Genomic DNA, 13,546 nt, shown 5'->3' on the forward strand with positions numbered 1-13,546 from the left:
CTTTGTTATTACCTTTTAATCATCGTAATATTTTTGTTTATAATAATAATTATTAGATTTTATTGTATTCGATAATTTTTTAAAATTATATATGATAACCGTCACGTTTTTAAAAAAAAATCATGATGTTCTTTGATTGAATATTTATATTCAATTAATGAATTTGTATTTGAATTATAAATGATAAATATCATGAGTTTTATGATAAAATTATAAAGATAAAAAAAGTAAATTAATTTTAAAATACCTCTCCTCCCCTTATGAACCAAACATATTTGTAAATACAATTTCTCTCCTCCTCTATCATTTCATATTTTGAACCAAACATTCATAATTAAAATCATTATATTCCCTTCCTTTCCTCCCATCTCCCCTCCCCTTGATAAAAAAATTTCATCTCTCCTCCTCTCAATTGAACCAAAGAGACCCTTAAGATTCACACCGATCCAATTGTAGAACTTAGAGAAAAATTCAAAAGACCACAAAACTTTAATCAAGAACCTCCTATCAATATTATTAAATGTATTTTTAGACAATGTTTCCTCCATAAGATCTCTGAAGTATATGACGAGTTCATAGATATGAGAGTTAATAGGACGGGTTAAATATTATTTATCATTCGAGATTAAATATTTGATTTATTTTAATTTAATTTATTTATTTTTAAAAGAAACTATAAAAAAACAATGACAAGTATTTTAAGTAACACTTAATGATAATTAATGATAAATGTAAACTTAAAATTGGTCTAATTGTAGGTCTATTTTATATGCATGGTCATTTTTATGAATAAGGACCACAATATGTCATTGCCAACAATGTAAAAAATTACTGAAACAAATAAGCACTAAAATATAGCATTTAGATCAGCATCACATCAAAGCTTTTATAAGTTTTGTTGACATCTTATGTTATTTTCACAATAGCTTAAAATAAGGCAAATTTTTCATATAAAATGTTTTAAGTTCATACCTTTTAAAAACACTTTCCTTAAAAAATAATAAGAAAGTAAAATAATTTTAGATTTTCAACACACGATCAACATATTATAATTTTTAAATTAATAGTAATATTGATGAATTTCTATTGGATAATAATATAAAATTATTTTAATTTTTCACTAAATATCATTATATTTGAGAGATACTCTCATCGGTGTAAATTTATTTTATAGTGTCAATAAATGACGAACATGCATCCTATCAAATCAGATTAAAAATTTTAAATTATTTATGAGATTAATTGTTATACCATGTCAGTATAAATTTTTTTACACTGTCAATGCATCACAATCATCCGTCTATATTACTTTTTAAATGTTTAAAATAAAAGTCAAATCTTTTAAATAAATTAATGATTGTGATTAAATGACAATACTTTTTAAATGTTTAAAATAAAAGTCAAATCTTTTAAATAAATTAATGATTGTGATTAAGTGACAATCTTGGTGTGTATTACATTTTAATTTTTTTTACCTATATTTATTAATTAAAATATATTCATATGAAATTAAAAAAAATATATTCATGCAAAAGAATAATATTAGCAACCATAGACCATAGTTTGTTCATTTTCTAAATTTCAATTTCAATTTCCATTCACCATTTCTCTGACAGGTTCCAACCGAAGAACTTTTCGCGCCAAAATTCAATCGATTTCAAGCCTCTCTTTTTCCTTTGATCTCTATTCTAGTCTCTGTAAGTGCTTAATTCTTCAATCTCTTCATTTTCTCTCAGATTTCTATAACGTTACGGAAAAGAACAATCTCAGATTTCAAATTTTTTTCAATTTTTTTTTCAAAATTTCAGAGCTAATCGTGTGATTTTGATTTCTCCTATACTTTTTCTTCTTCACTAGTGCAGATTTATTGTTCGTACACGGTGATTGAATTGAAGTGTTGCGGAAACGAGGAATTAAGCTAGCAAGTTGCGTTTAGGTAAATTGTCAGTGACGATCCTGATACTGCTTTTTTCTTTTGCATATTTTTTGCAGTATTTATGGCGTTTGTTATATTTTTTCTGCTGGTTATTTAGGTTAAAGTTCAACGTATTTTGAAGTTCTGTAATTTTGTTGTTGCTTGCCATCACCATGAACGAAAATGTGTTATCAAGTTGTTGTTGACATGGTTGTTTTTGGAATGCTTTCTCTAGTTCTAGGTCAATTAAATTATGATGACTTGTGAAAGATTGTTATTTATTTGGTGCCACACAAATTAGTACTAATAGATGAAAAGAGAGAGGATATACTTGTTTGATAAGAAAGACAGAAACATAAATCGTGCACGAGTGGAAGAGAGAAAATAATTAAAGATTCGTTCATGAAAAGTTTGAAAAAGTTGTGTAACATCAAATATTTTCCATTTTTGTGATGTTTATTGTAATGAGTGAAAGATTTGTTGATGATACAAAGGTGTAGGAATATAAGTTTGTCATGTTTTTTTCCGTCAGTTACATGAAAATTTTGTTGGAAATAGAAGTGTTGTTCAGAAGATAACAGTTTGTTACTCTGTTGTGTAATGATAAATACATACAAACTAGTTCACTGAAAAAGTGAGAGCTGATGTTATTAATCAGAGTCCGTGTGTCGGTGGGTTAGAGTGCATAAAATAGAGTGGCGCAGTTACAGCTCAATAAGTTAGGGCTTAGGAGTCTGAACTTTAAACAGTGGATTCATTTGTTTTTCAATCTTATATGTAGTGTTTGGCGTTCAAGTTTGTTTCTTCTTTTTAATACTATTATTAATAGCAGGCTATGAGAATCACATATTTGTTAAAAAGTGTATTATTTTATGATTGTAAGATGACGTAAGTAACAATGTTTATATTGGAAATTCCTACTCTAAGTTATCCTGTTGCTTGACTGATCTGTAGATTACAGTCCATGTATTTTTGATTTAGGTACTCATTTTTTAGTTGGAAGCAGTTGGCTGCTTTCGCTGAAGAACTATTGCATTGATTATTATTGCTTTTGTTATAGTTGTTTGACTTGTTTCACAGATAAGGCATGCTGCTTGAGTATGCTAGTTCTTTTCTCCCTTTGAGAAATTCCAGTAGTTGCATTGATCTATGTAGTATCCTGATGCATGGTTTTGTCTCGCAGGTATTGTCAACCCTTGGACATGTATAATATCTGACTGCTGAAATGAGATGCAATGCATGCTGGCGAGAAGTAGAAGGGCAGGCCATTGCCACAACATGTGGTCACCTACTGTGTATCCATTTGAGAACAATTTTGTCCTTGAATTCCTTTAACTTATAACTAAATAAAATGAAATAGTTCATATCAAATTAGGTAGATATTCCCTTTTGTTTTGTTATTCAAGTGGTTAATTCACATATTTCTGGTTTCCTTAACAAAGTTAACAGGCACAGAAGATGCCAATAAGATATTAAGCAACGATGGAGCATGCCCTGTTTGTGATCAAGTTCTTTCAAAGAGGTGAGGATTATATTGGGATCTGTTGCTTATATCCAGACACACAAAATCGGGATTTTGATGTTCACAATTTCACATGATTAAACACTACATAAAAAAGTTGTCCAATTGATGGCATAATCATCCTTAGCGATTTTTACATAAATTTCTTTTGGGTATTCTGTCCTTTACCTAAAGTATATGCGTCCAATTTAGATCGTCCTAGATATGATTATTTGGTGGCACTATTATGCCCTCAATGTTAATTACCAATACTTGCCTGAAATGCGATGTTTTTGTTATTGTATAAATTTGGGTTGTCAATTATAAGCTTTATTGATTACTTGTTTTTGTCTAATTTATGTGTTTCTCTTATCAGTCTCATGAAATCTGTGGATGTAAATCCCAATGACGAATGGGTCAATGTGAGTAAGCATTCTACGTGTACAGCTAACCACATAGTACATACAGTTTAGATATTTTCTGTAATAATTTGAAGGATATCATTCCCTGTTAATGTGATGTTTTCCTTTGCAGATGGCCATGGCGGGAGTGTCTCCACAGATGTGTATCCTTTATGCCCATTGTTTAGAAGGCACTGCGTTGAAAACTTGAAATTAATGTTGCATGTTTTAGTACTCTGTAGTACCTGAGGATTTGGCTAAAGTGAATGAAGTGCATATTCTGAAATTAAAGAATTTAAGTTTACATTTGACCAATTGTTTTACCTTAAAGAAAACTTAGTAATGAAGACTGCGCATAAAAGTGTGATGTTCTACATTGGGCAAAAGGAACTTGAGATGCAGTGTAAGATGAACAAGATTGTTGGTCAATGCCAGCAGAGATGTGAGATGATACAAGAAAAGGCTACAGAAAGAGTAGAGCAGTTGCATACTGCTTACCAAAAGATGGCCAAGAGGTGCCAGATGATGCAACAGGAAATTGAGAGCTTAACCAAGGACAATCAAGAACTTCAGGAAAAATTTGCTGAAAAATCTAGGTCAGTGTAGATCACTTCTCCATCTTTTAAAAGTCCAAACTTTTCATCTGCTGGCTAAGTTATTTCCGTTTCAGGCAGAAGAGAAAACTAGATGAAATGTATGACCAGCTGAGAAATGAGTTTGATTCGGCGAAGCGGTCTGCCATACAGCCTGCAAGCAACTTTTATTCCAGAAATGAGCGTGATTTGTTCTCCAACCCGCCTAACATATTGGATGAAAGAGAAACTGGTCGAAAAGGTAATCTTTTACTTTCAACACTCAGACTACATTTTAGCTTTAATCGAAAATGTTTAATGATATATTAAAGTTTCAGTTAGCTTTAAAACCAAATTAAGTATCTATAATTTAAACAAAATAATTAGAACATGAACTTATGCTGATAACCCCATTTTTGCTTTTTAAATGTTTCCAAAATTAGATAACTTATTTGTTGCAGGTCTGCCGGTGTTCACTCCTCCCACTCCAGGACCAAGAGAGGATCTATGGCCAGCCAGGCAGAATAGCAATAACTCGGGGGATGCTGGGATTGGGATCAGAAGGGCTCACCCTGTTTTTGGACCTGGAGCTACTAGCAACCCATCAATGAACTTGAGGAATCTTATTTTGTCTCCAATAAAGAGGCCCCAGCTCTCACGTAAACGAAGCAATCTGTTCACGTGAGTAAAATAACTCGAGTCTACTAAATTCATTTACTTCACACTTCTTACTCTTGTATTTTGTTTCAGATTGTAGGCTCAAAGGAGGCTAATCTATGCTGTCAGCTAAGCATTCTGATTTGGTTCTGGCTTTGGTGTCTGCTCTTTTTCAACCTTTTCCACCTTTTAGTTATTGTTTACTGTGAGCAGAGAAAAAATGTTCTAAGGTTTTGCATATATGAATTTGTTGGCCGCATAATGTACTATGATATTTTAAACTCCATATCTTGAAACTCTTCTAGATGAAAGGCTGGTAGAAGGAACAATGTATATTTCATTTCCTTGCTTTAATATGTAGATAGATAATTCCCAGCATAGTTTATGGTGATCGGTGAAAACTCCCGCGTGTTGCTGAAAATTTTCAACTACGAAGGAGCTGTCTGATTTTGTTGCTATTGATTTATTATAAAGAATCAAATAAAACTTTTAAAATCTTGTTTTTAGCTCCTGATTTCTTGTTTCTTTGACGATCGAAATTTTTGGCTTTTTCATAAATAAAAAATTAAATTATGCAGATATGTTTAGGGTACATTGATTGGTTTTTCAAAATAATCAAATCTTAGATTGAATTGTAATTCCTTGGTCGAAGCAGATTGTTCGACAGAAATAAGGAAGTATCGAACTGAGCAAATGTCGAAACGTCGAAGTAGTATATCTCGACAGAAATTTTGAATTATGCCTAATTTTGTAGTGTTAGCAGAATTAGGTATTTTGGACTTTGCTTGAGGAGTAAGCAAACCAAATATATAAATAGGGAGTAACCCCTATTATTGATTGTAACACATTGGAGAACTTGTAATTGCAAAGAATAAAATTCTCAGTTTGAGAGCAAAGGGAAACTCTGTAGAAATTTCTTCTTCTTCTTCTTTACTCGAAAATCCTAATTTTCTTTTCTTCCCTAAATCAATTTTGCTTCTTTTCATTATCAATTGTGCATCAAAATTTTGCAACTAAAGTGTGGTTGATTCCCTCGAGTGAAGAGTGAAGAACAAGAGGAGTAGTCAATCAGAAAGATTAATTCTTGTTCATCAAGATTTGGTTCGATTTCATCAAATTTTGGTGAAATTCTTGAGGGGAAATTGTCAAATTTTGGTGAAATTCTTGAGGGGAAATTGTCGAATTTCCAACATCTGGTATCTAGAGCACTGATTGAGCAATTCTTGGAAGCATAACATGATGAATCATCCGAACGGTCATTTTCCGGCGAGTCTCCCAATTTTGAAGAATCAAAATTACAAGAATTGGTGCAAGCAGATAAAAGTTGTCTTTTGCTATCAAGATCTTTGGGATCTTGTGAAGTCGTTTGCAGCAAACACGACGGATGAAAAAAATGACGCACACAAAGAATTGAAGAAGAAAGATTATAAAGCTCTCTTTATGATCCCATCAATGCGTTGATGCAACCAATTTTGAAAAGGTTAGTGATGTCGAATTAGCGAAAGAAGCATGGGAAATTCTGGAAAAATCGTTTGAAGGCGCAAAAAAGGTGAAGAAGTGAGGTTACAAACTCACAAAAGAACGTATGAATTGCTTCAGATGGAAAACAATGAAAGTATAACTAATTTTTTCACCAGGGTTACAAAACTGTTGAATCAAATCAAGGTATGTGGAGAGGTTTTGGCATCAAGATCGGTTGTCATAAAGATCTTGAGGTCATTGACTCCAAAGTTCGACCACGTGGTAGTAGCCATAGAAGAGTCGAAAGTGAAGGAAAATTGTGATCCAAAACGCAACGGAAATTAAAAAAAACTCCTTTAGTGATCCTTACGAATGATCATGATCAGTGATAAAAATCGTTACCTCTTGTGGCGATTGAAACCTTTGATGCAGATCTAATGAGTGATCACGAGCGTTGAATGATGACAACGCCTCTACTCAGTCCACACGAATGGATTCCTTCAGTCTCAGTGCTAGCTGCTACGAATGAAGACTTTGAGTGAGAGAGAGGGAGAAAAAGGAAATTTCATCTAATGAAATACTTTTGCACAAGGGTTCTATTTATAGAACCACTTGTGTGGGTTGCAAGCTAAAAAATCCACTTAAGTGTATGTGGCTCATATCTTATGATATACCAAAAATCACTTAAGTGCGTGGTACCTTACCACATTTCGTATTCTACTTAAGTGCACCGTACCTTACGATGTTCTACAATTCACTTAAGTGCACCGTACCTTACGGTGTTCCTTATTTACTCTATCTCTCATAAATCCGTCCTTTTGTGTGTGACCCTGTAGGTTTTCGCAACATTGGAAATTATATTAAATCACATATTTAACATAATGAACAGTGAGCGGTATCTAGCAACACATCACTGCTACCCAAGACACGAAAATGTCATGTGATCTGACAAATCTTTTTGTGATAATACTTGTGTATACAATTACACTTTTGTCCTTATGTCTATATTGAACACAAGACATAGACTGTGTCATCCTTGTCCAGTTCAATATTGGACCCTTAGACATTTATCCTGTTACGCGGGATGGACAAATTCCATCTAGGTCACTCATGTCCCTCAGCATGCTTCGTGTATGATCATCCAGATACGGACAATATTTGATCAACAATAAAACACTCGACTCTACATCTAGGATCCATAGTGGTTTCAAGTCGAAGGGTGGTATACACCACTATCACCATGAGAATAATTTATGACACTTTGCATAACATTCTATATAGTATTCTCATAGCGGGTCAATCCTGAAGCTAGCAAAAATATACCCGAATGTATCGCACGCTCGAACATACAATAGAATCGCCATCGAACTTTATTTATTTCAGAAGGAAAGGGAAAACATCGATAAAACTAAGGGAAACGAGATATGCTGGGTAAGGAATTCGATTATGCAAGGGGGATATATTAGCACCCCAAACATCCATGGTACTCCATGAGAACCGTTTTGATTGTTCTCGCTCGAATGGGTGTTATGTCTAAAGATTACTCACATAAGAATGGGAAAATAAAGAGAAATATATAAAGTGCTCGGTGAGGATTAGGACCCTCATGCCTACGTATCCTCATAGTGCAATGAGGAATTCAGAGCTCCGTAGTTCAAAGAACTAATGATGGGAGATGAAAACGAATGGGGATCAAAGTATGGTCTGAACCAAAGAATAATATGATTTGAACTCCAACAAGGGGTGAAAATGTGAACCCAAGAGTAAAACTGGTATGAACCAACAAGTGAGGGCCTACAACACTGCATTGGAATAACCGAAAAAAGATTGAATTAAGTGTTTGATTACATAGTACAAACAACTCTTGGTTCACAAAGAGGTACAAGATGAAGCACAAAGAAATATTGTATTTGGCTCAAAGAATAGATATATCACATGAAGTGAATGAAGATAAAGTATGAAGGTATCATGGAAATGAACGGAGTAAAGTGATCGAATCACAGAATAGAGTATTTGGTGACAAGTGACTGAAGAAATATGATTTGAAACCAAAGGTCAGATATACATCGTAATCCATAAGAGAAATGAAATTTGTATCATAGAGGAAAGGTGGCACGAACCACAAGTGAGGGCCTACAACACTGTATCACTGCATGGTTGAGCCAAAAAAAGAAGGAATTAAATGTCTGGGGACAATCCAAACAACTCTAGGTACAAATGTGGACTGTCACTATATCGTCCTAAAAGGGTATATGTGGAATCCCAAAGAAAGTGTATTTCGGTTTCAAAGAAATAATGCGTCACTAGGTGAACGGTTTATAATGGAAGGTAGATAATGGATCGTGAAAGATATGAATGGCGCTCTAAGGCAGAATAAAGAATAATAAATAAGTATGCTCATGGAGGATTCGAACCCTCGTGCCTACGTATTCTCATCATACAATGAGAAAATCAGAGCAATCGTAGTTCAACCTACTACGTCTGGAAGTAAGATCATCGATGAGGCAAGAGGAGTATGATAGATCGATTTGCAAGGGTTCAATACCCTTCAAGGCTGAAAAGAGTTCCAAGGTTCATGACCTTCAAGGTGAGGTATCACTACCAAAGTTTGAATTGCCAAGGTTTAACACCTACATGGCGAAGAGAAACAAGTTCCAGAGTCTAAGACTCTCAAGCCTGAGAATTGGATTGAATAACCAAGGTTTAACACCTCACAAGGTAGAAGGTTAGATATGCCAGAGTCCACGACTCTTAAGGCAGAGAATTGAATAGGATAGCCAAGGTTTAACACCTTACAAGGCAAAGAATGTTAGATGCCAGAGTCTACGACTCTCAAGGCAAATATCAAAATTGAATACCAAGGTTTAACACCTCTCAAGGAAAAGAATGTTAGATTCCAGAGTCTACGACTCTCAAGGCGAAGATCAAAATCAAAGTGCCAAGGTTTAACACCTTACAAGGCGAATGATGTGCCAAGGTTTAATACCTTACAAGGCAAAGAATTGATTGGAAAACGGTGTATGACCACGAGTTGCTGATAGGAAAAGATGTTCCACTATTGGGGTGTTGAAAGATTGATCGATAAAATTAGGATAGATTGATAAATAAGGTAGCTCGCGAAGAATCTGAATTCTCCTGCCTACGTATCCTTATAGTGCAATAAGGAAATCAGAGCTTTCGTAGTTCAGCCCATTAGGGCTGAAAACAAGGATGTTTGGAGGTAAAAGAATGTGATTGAATGATTGGATAGAAATGAATAGAAATGGAGAGATGAAATGATAAAAGACTTGACAGTCGATTGATAGGAATCACACCAAAGTCTATGAATAAGGGCGAACACTTTGAATATTTGGGGCCTACGCCTCATACACAAAGTCGCTCTAGATAAGGACGGGAGAAACTCCGTCTCATCATTCCCTATTGCTTAAGGCTCGTAGCGTATGATACTTCTCTTAACTGACAAGTTGTTGGTGAAGAATCTTCATTTGTTGATCCTTGTGTTGATGTTGATTTGTATGAAGAAGACTTGGTAGTTTATTCGATTCGAATTGCACTAAAGTCTATGAATAAGGGCGAACGCTTTGAATATTTGGGGCCTACGCCCCATACGCAAAGTCGCTCTAGACAAGGATATGAGAGACTCCATATCATCATTCCCTATTACTTAAGGCTCGTTTCGTGCAATTTGAATTGTATTTACCAAGTGTTGACCTTTGATTTGTCTTGTATAATCCGCTGCGTGATGTGACTGAGGATGCCTTGGTTGAAGATTTTGACTTAAGGCTTCGAGCTCCACAACTTAAAATAAAAGTCTTATTAAGTGACCAAGTATCTTTTGGTCACTCACTTTAGACTGTGGGATTATACAAGTTCAAAGGATTTAATTGATCAAAATTACTTTTGATTAATTTGAATCGGAGGGCTTGAAATGATTTGTAATTTTTGATTAAAACCTAATCTAATGGTTAGAATTAATCAAACTATCCTAAGGGTACATGTTATGGTTGATTAAAAATCTACATTAAAATCCTAGGGGAGCATGTTAATGTTAATCAAACTCTTGATTAAAATTCTATGTAAAAATTCCTAAAGGAACATGTGATTATATGGTCAAAACAACAAAGTCACCCTAAAGGATAAAATGGTCAATTCGCAAAAATATCCAATCATGAACACAAATTTATTTCTAATTAAAGTTTAATTAGAACCTACAAATTGATTAAATACTAAGATCTATTTTAACCTAATGTTCAAGAATTAGCTAAAATCTAACTATTTTCTAATTCTTAATCTAAATAAACTATATTAAAATCTAATTAGAAAACTATACAAAACTCCAATTAATTCCTAAATTCTAATTAAAATCTAAAACCTAATTAAACCTAATTAAAATGCTAATAAAACAATTACCAAAAATATCAACACAAAATGGAATTAAAGGTAATTAAAATGACAATTAAAATATTGGGCCAAGGGGGGTGCATGCCCTAAATAGAGTACAGAATTCAGCACTAGGGGCTTTGGGCCCAACAGAATAAGCCCAAATACTAAGAAATATAGTTGGATTCAGCTACTATGTTGCTAAGTAAAATAGGGGTGTAGAAAGCAAAATATTGGGCTTAATGACTAAGCCCAACAAAATTTGTAAAGGGACATGTGAAAAAATTCAGCAACTCACTCTCTTCTCTACACATCATCTTCCAATTCTCATGTCAAAGCAGAACCATCACCGGAGCTTCGGCACCACCGCGCCAGAGACGGCGGAGTTGGTCAGAATCAAGAAAAAGCACCACTCTCTTACTCCTCTCAACCTCTTCTATCCTAATCCCTCATCCATTCTAACCACAAATTAATTAATTCTGGAAATTGAGCCATTAAAATAAAGAACCCTAAGCACAAAATCTGAAATTAAATGGAGGTGAAGGAGAATCAAACTATCAAACCTTGGGGTTTTGATTCTCCACTATATAATTTACGATGTGGTATCAAAAATTCAGTAAACAAGCAAAGATGAAGATTCACCGACCTACAAGACGAAGAATTGTCTTGGAACTTGTTGAAATTTGGAGGTGATGAAGATGAAGAAGAGAAAACCAGACGTATGCTACTTTGATGTGGCTTGGAATGAGTTAAATGAGGCTTGGAATTAGTTAAAATGGTTTGGAATTAGTTTGATGTGGGTTGGAATTAATTTGATGTGGTTAGTTTGGGACCGTTATGACAGTTGGGGGATGTTAGAATAACTTAAATTTAATGATTTGAAGTGTTGGGAATACTTGGTTTAATGCATGAATGTTATGGTTAGTTGCTGCATAATTATGTAGAGCTTTCAATGTGCATTGATGCAAGCATTGAAACTGTTTTGGAGTGCAAAGGAAATTGCATTATTGTTGAAAATGCTGTATTTTGACCCACTGTTCCAGGGTAAAACGATTTACCAAGCATGGAAACCGATTTCCATCATGAAAAATGGCTTTTTTTGGCTATTGTCCCAGGGTAAATCGATTTACCAAGCATGGAAATCGATTTCCATCATCCAGAAATGCATTTTTTGGCTACTGGAGTAGGGTAAATCGATTTACCAAGTATGGTAATCAATTTCCATCATCTAGAAATGAAATTTTTGGCTACTGGAGCAGGGAAATTGATTTCCCAAACATGGTAATCAATTCCCATCATGCAAAATGGGTTTTTTTCCTTTGTTTTGATGCATGGGATCATGTGTGAGGCATAATGGCTTGGCTTTCTTTGAATGAATGAATGAACTTGAATTAATGGGTCATGGAATGACTTGATCAAATGGACAATGAATTTGTATCAATGAGACTGTAAATCAAAGCATGAATGAATCTTGACATTTTAATAAAACCATGAAAGTAATGGATGAAGTGGGAATGAAATAAGACTCGGATCAAATGGATCATGAGACCATGAGGTCAATGAAACATGAATGCAAACATACCATGAATCAATCAAATAACACTATGAATTAGGGTTTAGAATCCCAGTTCATGCATAGAGGCCAAGAAACAAGGTCCCCCAAGATCAAGAATTAGGGTCGCTACCCACATGATGCTCCATACCATAATCTTCAAGACAAATCTCTGGTTTTATCAACCAAGAACCTTGAATTTATGATACTCGTTACCGAATGTTAATCATGAATGAATGATGCACCTGAATGAGACATGAGTGAGGTTAGACGGGTCTTAGGTTTTAAGTTAGATGAAAAACAAAAAGGGAGGGAAAATTTTGGGGTACGACAAATCCAGTATAAATATTACTCCTAATATTCATACCTATGTTTAAGACTTGATAACTCCTTATCCATGATCCATGAGATGTGATCATCAGTCTATATACATAATAGTCTTAATGCTTTAATGTTATCCCACTTCATAACAAAGCTCGACTACGGATACTTTAAGAATAATGTCCTCATGTTTAATGAGATCTCATGATTAAGTCACACTTGATAGATTAAACGGACTAGCTATTCTAATGACTTTATTAAACACACATAATAAAGAAAAAGTCTTTTATTATTAATAAGTAATTTGATACAAGTACCAAAAATATTGGCCTCTATGGCTTACACCAACAAAAATATTTGTCAATATTGACAAAGGAAAAGCTTCAAGGAACGCATGAATCTCATGAACAAAGAATGGTTGTGAAATTCTAGTTATCAGACTTTAGATGTCACACGGGTTGTTATGACATCCAATTCTGCACAGACAAGAATTATGCAGAACTTAAAAGTAAGTGCAGTAAATAACACAAGTAATTGTTTACCCAGTTCAGTCCAACATGACCTACATATGGGGGCTACCAAGCCAGGGAGGAAATCCACTATCAGTAGTATTAATTCAAAGCTAAACTCACCCGTTTACAACTCTTCACTTAATCCCTACCCAATGCAATTTCAATCTTACTCTAAGATCAGAGTTCCTACTCACCCCCCCTCAATCACCTCAATGATTACTACCTTTAATCAATATTAAAGACAATTTTGAAGTCACACTTCAAACAACTCTTG

The 13,546-nt window shown here is 34.2% G+C and overlaps 1 protein-coding gene across 7 annotated transcripts; it reads left to right on the forward strand.

Moving 5' to 3' along the window:
- Positions 1-1,558: 1,558 nt before the first annotated feature.
- Positions 1,559-5,421, forward strand: LOC127075326 (E3 ubiquitin-protein ligase CCNB1IP1 homolog). 7 transcript variants are annotated; one of them, XM_051016814.1, is made up of 10 exons: positions 1,559-1,697; positions 1,858-1,943; positions 3,099-3,210; positions 3,365-3,437; positions 3,793-3,838; positions 3,951-3,981; positions 4,158-4,413; positions 4,488-4,651; positions 4,851-5,070; positions 5,140-5,421. In XM_051016814.1, the coding sequence occupies exons 3-10, from the start codon at positions 3,141-3,143 to the stop codon at positions 5,144-5,146; spliced, it is 867 nt and encodes a 288-aa protein (XP_050872771.1). In that variant the 5' UTR covers positions 1,559-1,697; positions 1,858-1,943; positions 3,099-3,140; the 3' UTR covers positions 5,147-5,421. The 7 variants fall into 7 exon arrangements, with proteins under 7 accessions (XP_050872771.1, XP_050872769.1, XP_050872770.1 ...); XM_051016812.1 differs by having other exon boundaries at positions 1,858-1,936; XM_051016813.1 differs by having other exon boundaries at positions 1,567-1,697; positions 1,863-1,943.
- The last annotated feature ends 8,125 nt before the right edge of the window (positions 5,422-13,546 follow it).

Source organism: Lathyrus oleraceus, chromosome 4, assembly GCF_024323335.1.
Source record: "Lathyrus oleraceus cultivar Zhongwan6 chromosome 4, CAAS_Psat_ZW6_1.0, whole genome shotgun sequence".
NCBI lineage: Eukaryota > Viridiplantae > Streptophyta > Magnoliopsida > Fabales > Fabaceae > Lathyrus > Lathyrus oleraceus.